The sequence below is a fragment of the Aristolochia californica genome, unplaced genomic scaffold (assembly GCF_029961685.1).
Source record: "Aristolochia californica isolate CCGP_79_NKW_82.1479 unplaced genomic scaffold, dmAriCali1.0.hap1 SCAF_10, whole genome shotgun sequence".
NCBI lineage: Eukaryota > Viridiplantae > Streptophyta > Magnoliopsida > Piperales > Aristolochiaceae > Aristolochia > Aristolochia californica.
Window position 1 is genome coordinate 32,586,493 of NW_027181771.1, and position 1,566 is coordinate 32,588,058.

General features: G+C 44.5%; 1 protein-coding gene across 1 annotated transcript; it reads right to left on the minus strand.

The window, feature by feature from the left end:
• Window positions 1-736: 736 nt before the first annotated feature.
• LOC137943108 (uncharacterized protein At1g24485-like) lies at window positions 737-1,321 on the minus strand. The gene is made up of 2 exons (XM_068788804.1): window positions 860-1,321; window positions 737-760 (listed from the first exon to the last, which is right to left on the minus strand). The coding sequence occupies exons 1-2, from the start codon at window positions 1,319-1,321 to the stop codon at window positions 737-739; spliced, it is 486 nt and encodes a 161-aa protein (XP_068644905.1).
• Between the last annotated feature and the right edge of the window lie 245 nt (window positions 1,322-1,566).

Genomic DNA, 1,566 nt, shown 5'->3' on the forward strand with positions numbered 1-1,566 from the left:
AATGAAAATTTTACAGAGAAAGAAACCCGAGGTGGGTTATTGTCATCGCATGATATCCAGTCCCAGACAGAATAAGAAGGTAGGCAGGGATCTCCTGTCCACCCTTTGAGGCTCTTCCAGTTACTGATCAACTGCTCTAACCCTTGCACTGTCAAAGAAAACTAGCATTGATTTTAACAATCAGCTCAACTCTTCATAAGAACAGGGGAATCATCTGAGTAAATATTTATGATCACCATCATCGTTAGAAGTTCCACTTCCCAGTTCTTCAATCACAGAGAACAATTCCAGCCCACTTATGGTTGGCGGAAGAGTCGATCCTTCTCTAGGAGTAAGTGTCAGATTGAATAAAGAAGTCATTGTGACCAGACAGAGAGAGATTTCTGTGCCCATTTCGTACTGAAGAAAAAGGTCCAGGTTCATATTCTCCCGTTGTTGTATACGTCGAACATTCTCTTCTTCCTCGACGCCTTTGCTTCCGTGAAGTAGAGGTTTACATAAACTAACCGATTCTTCTCGTCTAGGATGAAGCACAAAATCATAGATTCTGACGGGTTGGGTGCTTCAATGGTGGAAGTCATCACCGAGGACAGAGGCTGGTCCTCCTATCCTCCTAGATTCCTTGGCTCTGGGGCTGTCACGTTTTTGTAAAACGGTGACACGCCGAGGAACCATAGTCTTGAGTAGATATCTCCTGGAAACCTGCAAAATCTACGATTCATCACTTGTTTCATATTCATGCAGCCAAGTCTGTAATAGCCTGAAAAAACAATCTTAATCAACTAATAGTTACAGAGAAATTTGCCGGTGCTGACCAGATATTATTTGGGAATCCAAAATTGACTCTGTTCTCCAGTACCAAGGCATTGCCGCCACCAATGCGTTTGTACGGAAGAGAGGAAGGGAGGTATACCAGTACGAGAGTGGAGATGAAGGGGATTTGATTATATGCAAGTGTTCGAGCGACGCAGACGCTGATATTTTCCCGTTTGGCAAAGACAATGGCTTCTTTGAAGGACGGAGATTCCCTCGTGGTATACACAGTCGCCCAGTGATGCCCATCGTACTGGAGATCAAAGGTGGGAGGCGTGAATTTCCCATCGTAGCTTCCATAAAAGAACCCAGCCTGAATGAGGTATTTCTCCTGGGTTTTGGCAGGTAAGGTGTAGCAGTTCTTGTTCTGGTCAGGGAAGAACCGGAGGGAATTCATTTGCTGGCCCCATTTATCTCTGTACTCTCTGACTTGACTGTTGTGGCCGATTTTTATGAAGTTATCATCTGATTCCCACATACCGTCGCCACCTCCACCGCAGTTGATCATTAAAGTGCCTGCAGTTTTATTCAAGGAATGGTTCGAAGATCATCTAGGGACTTTATTTGCAAAAGGAAGACTTCCACCTCGGCAGCACCAGGCCAACTCAGCTCTCCACCTCAGCAACTCCTCCAGAAGAATCCCGAAGGTGTCAACGACCCATGCATTCCAGAAAAGTCTAGAATACCGTATCATATGTAATGTACTCCAGAAGAGTCTAGAGTACTCTCTGTATTGTATAAATATATCATCTT

Coding starts and splice junctions, on each gene's coding strand:
- LOC137943108 (XM_068788804.1), bottom strand. CDS start 1,321: ATGATCAACTGCGGTGGAGGTGGCGACGGTATGTGGGAATCAGATGAT. Junction 761..859: donor TTGGTGGCGGCAATGCCTTG/GTACTGGAGAAC, acceptor TTGTTTTTTCAG/GCTATTACAGACTTGGCTGC.